At 41.6% G+C, this 14,562-nt stretch overlaps 1 protein-coding gene across 2 annotated transcripts in view; it reads left to right on the forward strand.

Moving 5' to 3' along the window:
- Window positions 1–1,793: 1,793 nt before the first annotated feature.
- Window positions 1,794–14,562, forward strand: part of CHN1 (chimerin 1) — a 200,560-nt gene continuing 187,791 nt past the window's right edge. For both annotated transcript variants that reach the window (XM_061434899.1, XM_061434907.1), the window contains exon 1: window positions 1,794–1,882. In XM_061434899.1, the coding sequence (XP_061290883.1) occupies window positions 1,864–1,882 (19 nt within the window). In that variant the 5' untranslated portion in view covers window positions 1,794–1,863. The remainder of the gene's footprint in view (window positions 1,883–14,562) is intronic.

Below are 14,562 nucleotides of genomic sequence, written 5' to 3' on the forward strand. Positions count from 1 at the left end.
GTCCTTTTCATTAAAGATTTAAAATTCTGGAGATTTCAAGATTTATGTTAATATTAGTGGCTAAAGGAGAGCCATTTGATTACATCAGAAAATTTTAAGCCTATAGCATCTTAAATATTTGCCCACTGATGTTGGATTATTTTACAATTTCTTTTTTCTTGAGTTAACTGATACGAAACAAAAGGCTGGCTCCTCCTTCCAACCTGCTTTTCTTTTTCTTCTGATCTTTGAGTCTGCTGTAAAAGGATGATGAATTAACTGTGGTTCTATTTGAAGGAGTAATTTTCATTTTTATAATGATTTTGATCCTCAGGATAAATTAAAAATATTTATATAATATTCTTAAAATAATTAGTTCTAAAGTAAAAAGGAAAATGATATTAGGGAATCTGAGGAACTGGGAACTGAAAGCCAGGAAGAAATGAGAACCAAAGAGAAAATCTTACATGATTAGATATTGAAATAGTATCAAATCCCTAAGCAGAGAAGCAAGAAAAAAGGAGGATTAAAACAAAAAAGAAACAAGTATAGCAACTAGAGACTACTGAATTCTTGAATACATTACATGAAAACGACAAAAAGCCATCATAACTCAGCTTTTCACGAACATCTTTTGGCTGATAATCTCAAGGCGTTATATGGCTTCTCCTTAATTAAGGCAAAGACAGAGGCGATCAGAGAATATCACAGAAGGATGTTGCCAGTGATTATCAGATAAATGCAAAAAGCTCAGGGGAAGAATCTTTTGTGGTAAAGAAGTGCCAGTCGGTGAGAAATGTTGATTCCCACCCCACCCCCACCCCCAGACAATATCAAAGAGGTGTAAAGTAAAAAGAAGAAAATTAGGTTTAAACGCTTATAGCAAACTATTTTATGTATTCCCAGATGCTTTTTAACCGACTCCTGTTTCCTCACATATGATAATCTGACCAGAACTACTCTTAGTGTCTCCTAAGTCCAAATGGAGGGGAAAGCAACATTTAGTGCCACCGTTTTGACTCCAGGCTCCTTTCCTGGGTCCTGCAGCTTCAGGTCAAGGGCTCCAGGGGAAAGGAATATCCTCACACGAACCCGATCCTCAGATGACCCTGGCTGGGTCCTTGTATTCATGGAGCATCCTTCAGGGACTTCTTTCGAGTAACAGCTTTTTTCTGCGTCTCCACAAATCCCATTCAAGGAAAAACCTGGGATTTCAGCTAAAACGCACCCCGCCCCTGCTGCTGCCAGGCTCTGGGAGGCCGCCTCCCGGGGGCAAGCAGCTCGGGCGGCTCTTCGCGGCCCGGGGCAGGAGGGGCGGGCGCCCTCGGCCCCCGAGCGCGCCCGTTGCCATGGGAACGCACGGGGCTCCGCCGCCCAAGGGGAAAAAGGGAGGAGGCGCGCCGGCGGATCCAGTGGGAGACGCTATCGCAAGATGGCGTCTGCGAGGCCGCGGGATGCAGAGTGAGCGCACCCCGCCGGGGGTTCTGCGAGGCTGCTCCTCTCCCCGCCGTCGCCGCCACTGCGGCGCCGCCTCTCCGCCTGCCATTGCGCCGCGGCCAAGCCTCCCCACCTCGTAGGTACCGGCGCCCGCGCGCGCTACGCTTTTGCACAGATGGCAGCGACAAGTGCCAGCTCGCCGAGGGCTAGCGGGTTCCCCCGTGTCAGGGTGCGCTTGACAATAACGTAAGAATAACTTTTTTCTTGCAGCGGCCCCCTGCCTCTCGGCCTGCAGCGTCCCCGCGCCCGCGTCCCCACCACGCCCCTCCGACTCCTTGCTCCCTCCAAGGTGTGAGCGCGTCGGGCCGATGAGGTGATCTCCGGCCAGCCTGGGAGGAGCGCGTTGGACCGGCGGGCGGCGGCGAGCAGTAGGCGAGCGCCTTTACAATGGCCCTGACCCTGTTTGGTAAGTGCAGCCCTTTGCCCGCGCCGCTGCAGGTGGGCCGCGCCCCGGGGCTCAGAGGTGGGGCACCTGGGGAAGGGACGCCGCGGGCGGTGTCAGGCGCGGGCTGTGGCAGGGGAGTTGGGGCGCCCGGGGCGCCGGGCTAGCTCCTTCGCGCCTCTCCCATTGTTTCCTCTCCAGGCAGGGCCGATGGGCGTGTGCTCCCCTGGCCAATTCTGGGCTGGGAGGCTCTGAGGTCCCTGTGTGTTTTGTAAACGGAGGGTTCTCTAAGATGCCAAGTTGGGAACGAAGTTAGCTGGCTGTTTCCAAGCCTATGTTTCTCAAGTCGGTAAATAAAGATCCTGGAAAGTTTATTTATTTTGACCAAGATGTCTGTGCATCCCAACCTTCTTACAATTGCCAAATGCGTGTGTTGATTCCTGTTGGATTTGGGGGGAATTTTTTGCCCTCGGTATATTCCGTTGAAAACAAGAATAAGTGGTGAACTTATTTTAATATTTGCTAAAATTGAAAATGTTTGCTCTAATGCGTTTGAGAGCAGACAGAAGGAAGTTGGTATTGAAGATAATCTCAGCAGTATCTCTCTGAACATTTTACGAAAGTAGTAGTATTTCTGTGATGTAGTTTCTGTGACACTATTGTTTCAGCAGTTAATTAAAGGTGTTTTGCTTTTCCCCCTCTCCTAAGAAGTCTGTAATGACAATGGATTGGAAAGGAGGACCAAAAATACTTTATTTTCTTTTGCAAAAACAGATTGTGTTACATATGTATTTTCCTTTAAGAAAACTCAGTATGTGAAAATTTAGATGATCAAAGTATTCAGTTTTTCAAAAAAGAAAAGTACAATGAGAGGTACCTGATGGCTACCAGGATAGTAAGTTAATCACAACGTCAAGTTTCCAGTTACATTTTAACAGTGTCATTTGATCAAGCATCACATGACACAATGCTTTTTCATGTAAATACATCAGAGTTTATTAATCTACTGGAATCAAAGAGTTACTTTTATTTTTAAAATTAAATTCAGACCCAGAGAGGTTGTTTAGACTCAGAGGGCTCCTGGCTTTTTTGTGGCAAAACTGAGTCTAGAATATAGTTTGCCATCTTCAGTCTAGGACTGTATGTACTTTGCTCAAATACCTGTGGTACTAAAAATGACATTTTTTATTTGGTGTTTGTTGGTTGTCCATGAGTGCTTTAAAAAATGTTCCTCCTTTCTCTGAAAGGGATAATAAAAATCTCCTGTTTTACAATCTCTTGTATCAAATACGCATTACTTAGAAGAAGTGTTTCCTTAAGTGTGAACTTTTTTGGTATAGAGTTAAACTTTAATGGAACACTTTACTCACAGTTGATACTTTCTTTTGAAGAAGCATTTATCTTACACTGTTGTAGCTAGTACCTTGAGGTAAAACCTACTGTAGGAAATTCTCTTTAAAACTATTTTTTCCTAAATTCATTTACCTTTCTAAAGAGGTAGTCTGCATTTTCAAGGTTTGTTTTCAAAGATATAATTTACAAATCAATGATTTTTAAAAGACTGGCATTCTCAATGAATAAAATGGATAAATTGAGGAGACATGGACTATATGATGAGGCTCCTTTGAATGAATTCCTAAATTATTAAATCTTTACTGAAGGGGAGGCGAGAAAAGGAAGAGCATGGAATTTGACCTCTTGAGGAAGGTGAAACCACTCCCACCTCTCAGGATGAATAAAGTGTCTTTAAAGTTTTAAAGTCATCTTGTGGGAAAATAGAATTTGGTTTAAAAATCCAATTTGGTTACAATTTTTAAGACTATTTCTCTGTTGTAAAGCAAAGTATATCTCTGTGCAGAGGCTATTTTCTAAGTAATGATAGAGCAACCGTTGATCTCAAGTGCAGTTGCACACCACTCATCAGTCATCTGAGACGTCTGTTTAAAATGTAGATTCCTTTGTCCAGAGACCCACAGAATCTGCAATTTTAGAGGAACTCCCTTGTGATTCTTACACGTTAAAGTTTGAGAACTTTTACATTAATGATAAATAGTAGATTGGCTCAAACTTGCTCAGTTCAAAATAGTTCTTTGAATATGCTAAGAGCGGTCTCCAAGGGTTAGAAGAAATGGATTTTACTTTAGATATTACTACTTTTTAATTAATTGGCCTTAGAAGTGCCTCATATCTCTTCTTAATAACCAACTTAGAACTGAGGAACAATGAAATAAAGTTCTATGAGATGAGGTAGGAACAAAACACTAGACGAGTGTGACCTTCTAATCATCATGATCAGAGTTCCATAGAGTTTCTACCTAAGCTTCCTGGAAGTAACCACTGCCAGGACACTGTCTTGTGTATGTTGGGTGTGTTAGTTGGTTAAGCAGTTAAGGCTGGTTGGGCTGCTGTAGTAAAATAGCAAAACCTGGGTGGCTTACTCAACAGCCATTTATTTCTCACAGTGTTGGAAGCTGGGAAGTCTGAGACCAAGGTGTCATTTGGTTTACTTCCTCATGAGGGCCCCCTTTCTGGCTTGCAGATATCCATCTTCTTGCTTTGTCCTTACATGATGGAGAGAGACGGAAAGCAGCTTTCTGGTCTCTTCTTGCTGCTGCTACTGCTGCTAAGTCGCTTCAGTCGTGTCCGACTGTGTGCGACCCCATAGACGGCAGCCCACCAGGCTCCCCGTCCCTGGGATTCTCCAGGCAAGAATACTGGAGTGGGTTGCCATTTCCTTCTCCAATGCATGAAGGTAAAAAGTGGAAGTGAAGTAGCTCAGTCCTGTCTGACTCTGAGCGACCCCATGGACTGCAGCCTACTGGGCTCCTCCATCCACGGGATTTTCCAGGCAAGAGTACTGGAGTGGGGTGCCATTGCCTTCTCCAGTCTCTTCTTATAAGGGCACTAATCCCATCATGAGGACCCCACCTTCCTGACTTCATCTAATCCTAAATACCTTCCAAAGGTCCATCTCCAAATACCATCACATTGCAGGTTAGGGCTTCAACATACGAACTTTTGGGGAGGACACAGTTAAGTGCATAGCAGCCAGCAATAGAGTCTTAGTGTTTTTGCTTTATGTTTTACATTTCCATCCAGGTTTTTTTTTTTTTAATAATTGTAAAAAATGATCTTTTTATAGGAAAAACTTTTAGTGAAAGTTAGATTCATTTTTTTTAAAAGGGAGCCTCTAAAATTACCTAATACATTTTTGACATTTATATACATTTTTTTGTACATTTTTTATACATTTTATAACCCGTGTGTTATAGGAACTTAGTAAAGTACCTGTCAAATTAAGCTGAAGAGTGAAGACTGTTTTATATATTGTCTTCACTGTTAATCACCTTTGCTGCTTAAAAGGACATTTTTAGTGCAAATTTCCTTTTTATTCCAGGATGGAAGAACCAGATCCCAGTCCATCATGATTTCACAGTCTCATTTGGGAGTTGAAAATGAGTGCTGTTGACGGTCCAGGAATTAGCAAACATTTTTTTTCATCTTTCAAGTGAACCAGTCATCAGCATAAATACAAATAATTTTTAAATCCTCAAATCCTAAAAACTCTCCAAATGTAGTTCATATTCTGGTCACTCGCCTTTCCTTCCTGATTTGACAAACCTCTAGCAGTGTGCAGGAAACACGGTCCCTGCGTTAGAGCCGACATTCCAGAACTACAGTGTTCGCACCTAGCTACCTAATTCCGTCTGGGCTTTGTTAGAACTTCTCTGGCAGAGAAGTACATGTTGTCCAGCAGTTGCTGGGCTAGAGGGAAAGTCTCAGATCATCTAGTTTAGGATTTTGGGGCTGATGTCCCAGCCAGAATATCCTGATTTGCTACACTAGTAGAGCCCTAGTTGATAGAACTGGGGGAAAAACATCCTGTCAGGTCATCACTTGGCAGGAATTTCTGCCATTTATAGCTAAATGGAGCTCTGGTTTATAGCCCAGGACAGCTGGTGAGATTGGGAACTCAGTTATAATTCAGCTGGGCTAAGCTAGCCGAACTTGAATAACTCTCTGGGTAGAATTGGCTCTGGCATTGCCCCTGCTCGCCCCGCCCCGCCCCCTTTGTTCTTCTTACCATGTAGTCACCATCATCACTGCCGTCCATCCCTTCTGATATTTAGGATTTCGCTGTAATTTCTTACATTCTTTCCTCAGTCTCTCCTACTCCCATGGAAGCCCTTCATTATGCTGCTTTATTTGGCATCGTTCACTATCCTGACACACTGTAGTGGGTATCTTTACAGAGAGACTTTGGAGCAGTTAAATAGGGATGGAGGATTCTTTGTGATACAGTTAGGAAATTTTCTGATTTCCATGGCTGTCCTGGCAGACAACTGCACATTTTCAGTATGATTTATTTGCCCAAAAGCTCATTTTATAGGAAACGTCCACTTGAATATACTCTCTGTTGCCATTTTAATTTTTCAGATATTGCTCATCAAAGAATATGAGAAGCAGCAGGGTGGTCTGATATTGAAAGCCCAGCTGCTTTTCTTAGAATGTGTCATCTTTTTAACTGTCATTAAAATCACCATCCTTACTTAAATGCTTGTCCATATTCTTTCTTTTACTGGTGTCAGAAGCCTAAAGTCTCAGCTTAAAATGTTTTCTTTTAATGTTTGGAGACTTGACTATGTAAGAGAGAAAAAAATTATAGTTGTTATAACTCTGATAGTCACCATCTGTGTACAGTGTAAGGGGAATATTGGTGGTTGCCATCTTGAGTCACATCTGTCCCTGAAATAACCATCCTGTAAGCATTCTAATCTTAGAAGATAGTGATAAGTGTAATGACAAAGTTTTAATGTATTTATTAAGAGTTTTAGTTTCTTTGAGATCAGTATTTCTCAACTGTTTTTTTAAGTCACCTTCTGTAAGAAGTCTTTTACACATTTTTTTGTAATTGATCTCTCCGTGAAACTTTAATACCAAGATTCTGTTTATGGATTGTATGTATATTTGCTGTATGTGTAAAGAGAGTAATTTTTCTTTGACCCCTGGAAGCCAAGTTTGGTCCCTTGAGGGCAGTCTTACCTCTGTTGAGAACACATGTTTGAGACTAATCTAAAGCAATCATAAGAGAATTAGAAAAATATTGTTTTAATGTCACATAATTCTGAAGGAGTGACATAGATATAATAAGTTATGCATTTTTTTCACCAGATTGGTTTAACCTAAGTTTTAACAATGTGCTTCATCTTGAGAGCAGCTATAACACAGAGTTCCTTGATTGGTCTGGGGTATGCGTAGCTTTTCTCAAAGTCCATCCAGTAATAATAATATCCCCTGATATGGGGAATTGGTGTTTTCTCAGTTTTATATAAAGATCAGTAACAGTACCTTTAAAACACTTTTTTTTATCTGTAATATATAAACTAAAGGGGCTTCCCTGGTGGCTCAGATGGTAAAGAATCTGCCTGCACTGCAGGAGACCCAGGTTCCATCCCTGGGTCTGGAAGATGCCCTAGAGAAGGAAATGGCTACCCACTCCAGTATTCTTGCCTGGAGAATTCCATGCACTAAAGAGCTGGGAGGCTACAGTCTATAGGGTTGCAAAGAGTTGGACATAACTGAGCAACTTTTACACTCACAATAAACTAAATGAAATCACTGTACTTAATTTCTAATCCAATGCAAGACAAATTTTCAAGCCTGGCCTTACAACCTATTACTGGTCATAAATCATTCTTACATAGGAAATGATTCCTGCAAACTTTGATTTTTTTATATATTAATATAATCCTGCTGTACTTAAAATAGCAAAGTAGGAAAACTAAGAAAGCAGAACGATGTGACCATATTTTACATTGGAAAGTGATATTAAAAAAAGAATCATGTCTGACAAAATAAAGTTACAAATATACATTCCTAATTTAGCTCCTTACATTTAAAAAGAAGGATGAGTACTTTGTGAATATCCTGAAAAGCATTGCTTTGTATAGTCTAAAAGGGTGAATTTTATGATATGTGGATTATATCTCAACGTAAGATTGTATTAATAAAATTGTGGGAGGAGGGTAGGAAATCAGAATGAATGGAAGGAAAATTCACTTCAGTTAAACTGTAAAAGCCAGAAATCTGAGACTGTTTTTAAAAGAGTGGTTTTATATTCAGGAACCTTTAGAACTGTCCATGTTTTTAGAAAGTCTTTTTTTCCTTTTTTTCCCCAAGGAACAAAAAACCAAGAACTGATAGGTTAAACTACCCCTACCTGTTTTGAATGGTTGTTTTAAATTTAGAAAAGCAGGCACTTCTTGGAAAGAGTTACTGCTGACAGTGAAGCAGTCTGTGGGAGAAGGGAAGATGAGTCAGGCCCGGCCTGCTGCCAGCTAATGGTGGTGTGGGGCCACCTCATTGTGTTACACCCAGCTGCTCTGAAAGTGGCTCCTTTCCCTTTCCACTCTGACCTTTTACCTTATATATTTCATGGTGTAAAGCAAACAGAAAAAGGGTGTTGTTCAAGAAATATATTATCTTGCTGGCATAGATAGATCTTTCTGACCACAAACTTGACATTTCAAAAACAGAACGGATCCTCTTCTTTAAACTGCTACACTTGCCTGATTTTCCCATTTCTGCAATTAGCACATAGCTTCAGCCCTTATTCTTTCTATCTTGTACCTCTTGTACAGAACTTTGTTTTTCACGTCCTTAATGGGTGTGACATTACTTTGTCAGAGATGCTTTTTAGGATTTGAAATTGCTTGTACTAGGTGGGACAGACAGCAGATAGGTGGTAGCTGTGCATTTAAGGGATGTATAAATATCTGCCTGATTGAAATACTTTTCCCTGCAGGCCTTTTATGGTGAATGAATTTTACACCATTATATTAAAATTAAAGCATGATTTTATTTTAGTATATTACCTGTTAAGGAATAGCATGCTAAATATAGGCGCTTATCATCATATGCATGGAAGAATGATTTTAATTTATGGACTGAAGATCTTAAAGTAGTAAGACAAGCAAGCATTTTGACTGAGGGAACTACACTGTAAGAGAAAAGAAAGTGCAGAAGTGTTTGTCTGGAGAGCGGGGCATTAGTAAGAGGGACCCATGTTGTAGGTGGTGGTGTGAATAAAAGCTCAGGACATCTGGCATGAGGGAGAAGGAGTGGACAGTAGAGTGGGAGAAGGAAGCAGAAACAGGAATGTACTCTTTCATAATTTTCCTGAGGAGTAGCTCTGAGGCCTGGGGTGTGTTTTCCTGTTCAGTGATTTGTTTACTCATGTTTGATGAATCGAGAGCCTAATATATGCCAGGTATTTATTAGTTCCTATCCTTAAGGAAATTATATTTGCAGTTGAGGGTGCAGAGGAAAATGTATAATGTGCCAGAGGGCTCAGGCTGTGAAGAAAAATGAAGCAGGGTGCAGAGGATGGGGCAAGCTGTGGTCAGGGAAAGCCTCACGGCAAAGGTGGATTTTGAGCAGAGATCTGAAGGAAGTAAGGGAAAGAGTTACATGAAGATGGGGAATCGCCTCGTGGAACAGGCTTTAAGCCAGGGGTGTGCTTAGCCATTCTGAGAAACAGGAAGAAGGGCAGCGTGGCTGGAGCAGAGTGAGCCAGCCGAAGTGCTGGCAGGTCAGGGCAGAGAGGCGTCTGGTGGCTGAGGGGTGCTGGGGTCAAAGACTATGAGGGCCCTGTCAGTACACCTCAGTGAGGACTTCAGATTTCACTCTGAGTGAAATCAAAAGCCTGTAGTGGCTACTTCCATAGCATGTGGTGTGGAGGAAAAGGCTTAGATTTTGAAGTAAGAGCTGCCTTGAATCCTTTCTCTGCCAGGTGTCAGCTAGATGTTCTAGTCTCATTTTCCGTATATCTCATCAGGAGCTGTTAATTTCCTTCAGAAATAAATGAGATCATGTATCTAAGATTCTTAATATAGTCATTGAAGATACATAGTAGCTAATTTTGTCACTTACTGTAAATACTAGCAAAGATCCAAGATATCAGCAGAGTTTCTCCATTTGTTTATTTCACAAGTCTGTCAACCCACTTGAAAAAGTGGTTCTGCAATATTTCTGCTTGTATGTGTGGTTAAATACTTGCCACAGGCCACTGTAGACTTTGAGAATGCTTGAGACCTGGTTCAGTGACCAGATAGACTTCTGATAGTGCTGGACGCTTGGTACTTTTTCATACGCTCTGAAAATGTAAAACAAAACAAAAACAAAAACAGAACACTGGCCAACCGGCAATGCTTCTCCTTTGGGAGGTCATCCAGAATATAAGCAGATCTAGCCTCAGTCCTCATGGCACTTAAAAGTATTAAGGAGTGTAAACTCAATGGCTGGCACATAGTAGATGCTCAGTCCAAATTTATTGAGTTACTAAGTGAATGAAGAACAAACATTTAATAATGGACTGTTACTCTATATACTTACCTGTGAACAACCTTGTGTGCATGAGCAGTCATGTCTGACTCTTTGCAGCCCCATGGACTGTGGCTCACTGGGCTCCTCTGTCCATGCAATTCTTCAGGCAAGAATACTAGGGTGAGTTGCCATTTCTTCCTTCAATGATCTTCCTGACCCAGGGATTGAACCCATGTCTTTTGTGTCTCCTGCATTGGCAGGTGGATTCTTTACCACTGAGCCACTCGAGAGCCTTGACTCAGTTTAAACATTTATCTTTATTCCTCGTTTATTATTTTGGGTTATTTATATTAGAGTCCATAACTGGAAACTCAGACCTGCTTTTTTTTTAATTTTATTTTGTTTTTAAACTTTACAAAATTGTATTAGTTTTGCCAAATATTGAAATGAATCCGCCACAAGTATACATGTGTTCCCCATCCTGAACCCTCCTCCCTCCTCCCTCCCCATACCATCCCTCTGGGTCATCCCAGTGCACCAGCCCCAACAGACCTGCTTTTTAGAAATTTATTCAGTTCAGTTGCTCAGTCTCATCCGACTGTTTGTGACCCCATGAACTGCAGCACACCAGGACTCCCTGTCCATCACCAACTCCCGGAGTTTACCCAAACTCATGTCCGTTTGCTTCTTTACCTGAAATCCTCCAGTGAGCCCTCATCACCATTAAGTCCAAATGCCCTGCCTGTTTGGTTTTGTCTCTCATCCCCTCCTCAGAGGTTGTGTTTCAGGCATGCTGAACAACGGGATGTTTCCAGAAGGGATTGTACCCAGTGTGGCTGTGGCATCATTTTGCAAGCCTTTCTTTGCCTTAACTACCTTCTACACATCTTGCAAAACTCACCTTGAATAGTCATCTCTTTTAAGAGGTCTTTATGAGTTAATAACGGCTTACCTGGTGGCTCAGATGATAAAGAATCTGCCTGCAATGCAGAAGACTGGGGTTTGATTCCTGGATTGGGAAGATGCCCTGAAGAAGGGAATGGCTACCCACTCTAATATTCTTCCTTGGAGAGTTCCACGGACAGAAGAGCCTGATGGGCCACATTCCTTGGGGTCACAAACAGTCAGACACAACTAAGTGATCATCACAGCACCTTTTCTGCACAGGTAGTGCTGTATGCCCATCTGCCCTGGCACGTATCATGTGATATAATGGTTAGTTTGTATTCCCCTGTATAACCCATTAGATGAAGTTCTCTAATGGGAAAGCTGTGTATTTCTTCTGTCTTTAACAACCACTGCATGGTTGAGGGCTTCCCCCATGGCTCGGTTGGTAAAGAATCCACCTGCAATGCAGGAGACCCCAGTTCGATTCCTGGATTGGGAAGATCCACTGGAGAAGGGATAGGTCACCCACTCCACTACTGTTGGGCTTCCCTTATGGCTCAGCTGGTAAAGAATCCACCTGCAGTGTGGGAGACCTGGGTTTGATCTCTGGAATGGGAAGATCCCCTGGAGAAGGGAAAGGCTAACCACTCCAGTATTCTGGCCTGGAGAATTCCATGGACTGTATAGTCCATGGGGTCACAAAGAGTTGGACACGACTGAGCAATTTTCACTTTCACCATCATTGATGTATCAGTTCAGTTCAGTCGCTCAGTCGTGTCCAACTCTTTGCGACCCTATGAATTGCAGCACGCCAGGCCTCCCTGTCCATCACCAACTCCCGGAGTTTACTCAAACTCATGTCCATCAAGTCGGTGATGCCATCCAGCCATCTCATCCTCTGTCGTCCCCTTCTCCTCCTGCCCCCAATCCCTCCCAGCATCAGAGTCTTTTCCAATGAGTCAACTCTGCATGAGGTGGCCAAAGTATTGGATTCAGCTTTAGCATCAGTCCTTCCAATGAACACCCAGGACTGGTCTCCTTTAGGATGGACTGGTTGGATCTCCTTGCAGTCCAAGGGACTCTCAAGAGTCTTCTCCAACACCACAGTTCAAAAGCATCAATTCTTCAGCGCTCAGCTTTCTTCACAGTCCAACTCTCACATCCATACATGACCACTGGAAAAACCATAGCCTTGACTAGACGGACCTTTGTTGGCAAAGTAATGTCTTTGCTTTTGAATATGCTATCTAGGTTGGTCATAACTTTCCTTCCAAGGAGTAAGCATCTTTTAATTTCATGGCTGCAATCACCATCTGCAGTGATTTTGGAGCCCCCAAAACTAAAAGTCTGGCACTGTTTCCACTGTTTGCCCATCTATTTGCCATAAAGTGATGGGACCAGATGCCAAGATCTTAGTTCTCTGAATGTTGAGCTTTAAGCCAACTTTTTCATTCTCCTCCTTCACTTTCATCAAGAGGCTTTTTAGTTCCTCTTCACTTTCTGCCATAAGGGTGGTGTCATCTGCATATCTGAGGTTATGGATATTTCTCCCAGGAATCTCGATTCTAGCTTGTGCTTCTTCCAGCCCAGCGTTTCTCATGATGTAGTCGGCATATAAGTTAAATAAGCAGGGTGACAATAACAGCCATGACATACTCCTTTTCCTATTTGGAACCAGTCTGTTTTCCATGTCCAGTTCTAACTGTTGCTTCCTGACCTGCATATAGGTTTCTCAAGAGGCAGGTCAGGTGGTCTGGTATTCCCATCTCTTTCAGAATTTTCTACAGTTCCTTGTGATCCACACAGTCAAAGGCTTTGGCATAGTCAATAAAGCAGAAATAGATGTTTTTCTGGAACTCTCTTGCTTTTTCCATGATCCAGCCAGATGTTGGCAATTTGATTTCTGGTTCCTCTGCCTTTTCTAAAACCAGCTTGAACATCTGGAAGTTCACAGTTCACGTATTGCTGAAGCCTGGCTTGGAGAATTTTGAGCATTACTTTACTAGCATGTGAGATGAGTGAAATTGTGAGGTAGTTTGAGCATTCTTTGGCATTGCCTTTCTTTGGGATTGGAATGAAAACTGACCTTTTCCAGTCCTGTGGCCACTGCTAAGTTTTCCAAATTTGCTGGCATATTGAGTGCAGCACTTTCACAGCATCATCTTCCAGGATTTGAAATAGCTCAACTGGAATTCCATCACCTCCACTAGCTTTGTTCGTAGTGATGCTTTCTAAGGCCCACTTGACTTCACATTCCAGGATGTCTGGCTCTAAGTGAGTGGTCACACCATCGTGATTATCTTGGTCGTGAAGATCTTTTTTTGTACAATTCTTCTGTGTATTCTTGCCACCTCTTCTTAATATCTTCTGCTTCTGTTAGGTCCATACCATTTCTGTCCTTTATCGAGCCCATCTTTGCATAAAATGTTCCCTTGGTCTCTCTAATTTTCTTGAAGAGATTTCTAGTCTTTCCCATTCTATTTTCCTCTATTTCTTTGCATTGATCGCTGAGGAAGGCTTTCTTATCTCTCCTTGCTATTCTTTGGAACTCTGCATTCAGATGCTTATATCTTTCCTTTTCTCCTTTGCTTTTCGCTTCTCTTCTTTTCACAGCTATTTATAAGGCCTCCTCAGACAGCCTGACTACTTAATAGCTCAGCAAGAAATGTTTGAATGCATGTTCGATGTTACAGTAGTCTACTATATTTATTATATTTGGAAGTTAATTTTCAGGCCCAAATATATATGATATACACCCTCTATTTTTCATAATTTTTTGTTCATTTGTTGATTAAAAAAAAATAAATTGTTATACCATCCCTTGATTCCACACTCTTTGTATGGAATCCCCAACTGAAAGCTCACAGAGGCTTGGATAAAATGGAAATCTCTCTAGGAGCAGATTCTTTGAGATTTAACTGTAGTATTACTAACCACCAGCAGATGTTTCTAAATTATTTGGTATAATTAGATAACAAATTCTAGTTCATTAAACTATTGTTCATTTTCATTTCAATAGTACGAAAGAGTTGTACATAATTTAGCTTGGTTTGTTCATGTTTTACCCTCACAGTAGGGAACATAATCAAATTGAATTGGAATTGAATCGAAATTCAGTATGAAAATGGCTAACAACCTTTTAGAAGTCTGAAGATAAAAATAGTATTATCTTTTTCTCATAATCATAAATTTGTGTGCTACAGGAACATTCCTGTTAGTTTTGGTGTATTTATTAGAAGAGCAGATAAAAACAACAGTTTCAGCATTCATATTTTTAAGTGGAAAGATTTTAAACTTTTGTTTATTACTTATTAATACCTCTCATTGTTCAAGAAAGAATTTGAGGTGGTTTCCAGAAGAATACAATGCAAGGGGATTGAAAATAGTGAGCGTGGGCATTCCTTTTTCTCTTGTCTTGTATCAGTTTCTTCCTCTCCCCTGAATCCTGGGTGGTTTCCTCCTGATGACCGCTGTGCTTTCCTGTTCCGTGT

This window comes from Bos javanicus, chromosome 2 (assembly GCF_032452875.1).
Source record: "Bos javanicus breed banteng chromosome 2, ARS-OSU_banteng_1.0, whole genome shotgun sequence".
Classification (NCBI taxonomy): Eukaryota; Metazoa; Chordata; class Mammalia; order Artiodactyla; family Bovidae; genus Bos; species Bos javanicus.